We start from the raw sequence: 2,144 nt of genomic DNA, 5'->3' as shown, positions 1-2,144 counted from the left end.
GCGCGGGCTGGGCTTTGGTAGCCACTTCTGTTGCCTTACACAGGCAGCTGTGGCCCAGCCATGGCTCAGCTCCATGAGGGCTGGCTGCAGAATTACTCCACAGTTGTTCTCCTTTGCTCTGGTGCTGTAAGTCACTAAGGACCTACTGATTCCTGTGCCAAGCAAGAGCTTTGTGAAGGATCTCGATATAAAACACAGGCACAGCAGAACGTGAGTTTACAATGAGGTGTTAACTGGGGCAGCTTTGAGCACCTTTTCCTTGAAAACAGTAACTTCATACACTCATCAATGTGCAGGAGTGAGTATTTAAGCCATCCTGAGGGTGAGTCCTGGAAGCCCAAACACCGCTCTCAAACAAGCTTCTGTGCACAGGCTTCTGGGCTCACAACAGCTGAAGCACCTGATTCAAAGGTTACCGCACGACCAGTTTTGATACGCGCCATACTCCAAAGACAGCACCTGTCTACTTAACTAGGAGACTCCTACCTACTGTACCAACTGCACCTCTGAAAGCCAGCGCAATCTTAAACGTCTCAAAATCCTGCTCTGCACAGACCTGTTCTGAAACAGAGCCAGGCACAAGGTGTGGAAGGGCTGGCTGGACTGCCTGCAGTGCAGCCCACAAGTTAATGCCCTGACAGAACAGCTCCTCCTTTCCTGAATCACAGGAGATAAGCAGGATTGGTACAGCAGGTGTCTGAGAAAGGTCACCTTAACGCCACCACAGGGGACACAATGTATTGCTGATGCCAATTATACGCTCCCATTTTGCTTCATCTATAAAATAAAGGAGTTTCTGAGCAAGCTGTTTGGAAAAGCCACAGGAGCCCAAGTCAGGAGAGCCTGGAGAACACGTGCTGTGTTTGCTAATCCCTCCAACAATTCACTACTGATCTGTTGTACACCGTGCAAAAATGAAGTCACCCTTTTTAATGAAGTAAGCCAAAATACCACCTTTAGTGGCAGCTGCAACTTCAGATGGACAAACAATCTTGTTTCATTTTGCATGTGTTACATTTCAGAATTATAAAGCCTGACCAACTCATCCCTCATTCCTCCTGGGGGATCTAGAGCAGTGCTGTCACAGTTAACATAAGCACAAACGAGTTAACTCCCTCTAACTGCGTGCATCTGCATGTAACATCCAAAAGACTACAAGAGGGTCCACTCCTCAAGCTTCAGCAGCTCATCACTTATTGGGAGGAGGGACTGTGACTATCCAACTGCTTGTGTCAGGGTTCCTTTCAACTTTAAAGCAGCAACTTTCACAGAAGGACTACATGACTACATGGACCAACTAGTTGAACAGGAATTGACATGATGTAACTAAGGAGCCCACAGCCAGCTGCAGATGCACAGCTGCTTTCTGTATGAGCTAACTAACTGGACTGCCAGTTGGCCGTAAAATGGTTACCCTCTTGGAAACCATACTTGCAAGTTTCAACTTACCTGCCCCACTGAGTTACTTAAGTACAATGCAAGAGGATTCACCGACTTACAAACACAAAGCTACATGACACGTTCTCTGAATCGCAGAGATGTTACTGCCAGTGACCACCAGTTATTCGTTCTTCATACCTTCTGCCTATGTTCAGTTGTTTCAAAACTATCCCATACACGTCCCATACAGATATGTCCTTGGGAACTGATCCAGGTTCACACTCTTCTTCTGCCTCAAACTTGGGAGATGTTAAGAGTACTGAAGAGTTTGTCTTACTAAAATTATTACTGTGATGTAGGCTGCTCTAGAACACCCTTACATTTTTTTTTAGAAGTACATGGATATCTTAGTCAAAATGACTCAAATTTCATATGGAAATTAGCAAGTCTACACCTGCTACACTCTAGGAGAACACAGACTTACAAAAATTAAGAATCTATTAATTAGTATTCATACCCATTTGTTTTTTCTGCTCCAGCAAGAAATGCCCAGTGCGCTAAGACTCCAAGAGAACCAGAAAGGAGGTCTCCCTGTCCACCGCATCTTCGGCTGCTTCCTTCGTGACTGCACACAAGTACTATGAACACACAAACCAAAAACAAAGTCATGTGCATTTTTCTTCTATTTACAGTGTTACCGCTGTAGCTGTGAGGGTTAACCTCTGAGATACACAGCAATTAACAGGTGAGAGATTAATCACAGG

General features: G+C 45.2%; 1 protein-coding gene across 1 annotated transcript in view; it reads right to left on the bottom strand.

Annotated features, from left to right (window-relative positions):
• Positions 1 to 2,144, bottom strand: part of CARKD (carbohydrate kinase domain containing) — a gene marked incomplete at its 5' end in the record, with an annotated part of 12,808 nt that overhangs the window by 1,217 nt on the left and 9,447 nt on the right. Inside the window, one exon of the mRNA XM_010141589.1 lies at positions 1,898 to 2,018. Within this exon, the coding sequence (XP_010139891.1) occupies positions 1,898 to 2,018 (121 nt within the window). The remainder of the gene's footprint in view (positions 1 to 1,897; positions 2,019 to 2,144) is intronic.

The sequence above is a fragment of the Buceros rhinoceros genome, unplaced genomic scaffold (genome assembly GCF_000710305.1).
Source record: "Buceros rhinoceros silvestris isolate BGI_N320 unplaced genomic scaffold, ASM71030v1 scaffold18708, whole genome shotgun sequence".
Lineage (NCBI taxonomy): Eukaryota > Metazoa > Chordata > Aves > Bucerotiformes > Bucerotidae > Buceros > Buceros rhinoceros.
The sequence above is the reverse complement of the archived record's forward strand: the minus strand, read 5'-3'. Positions and strand labels throughout refer to the sequence as shown.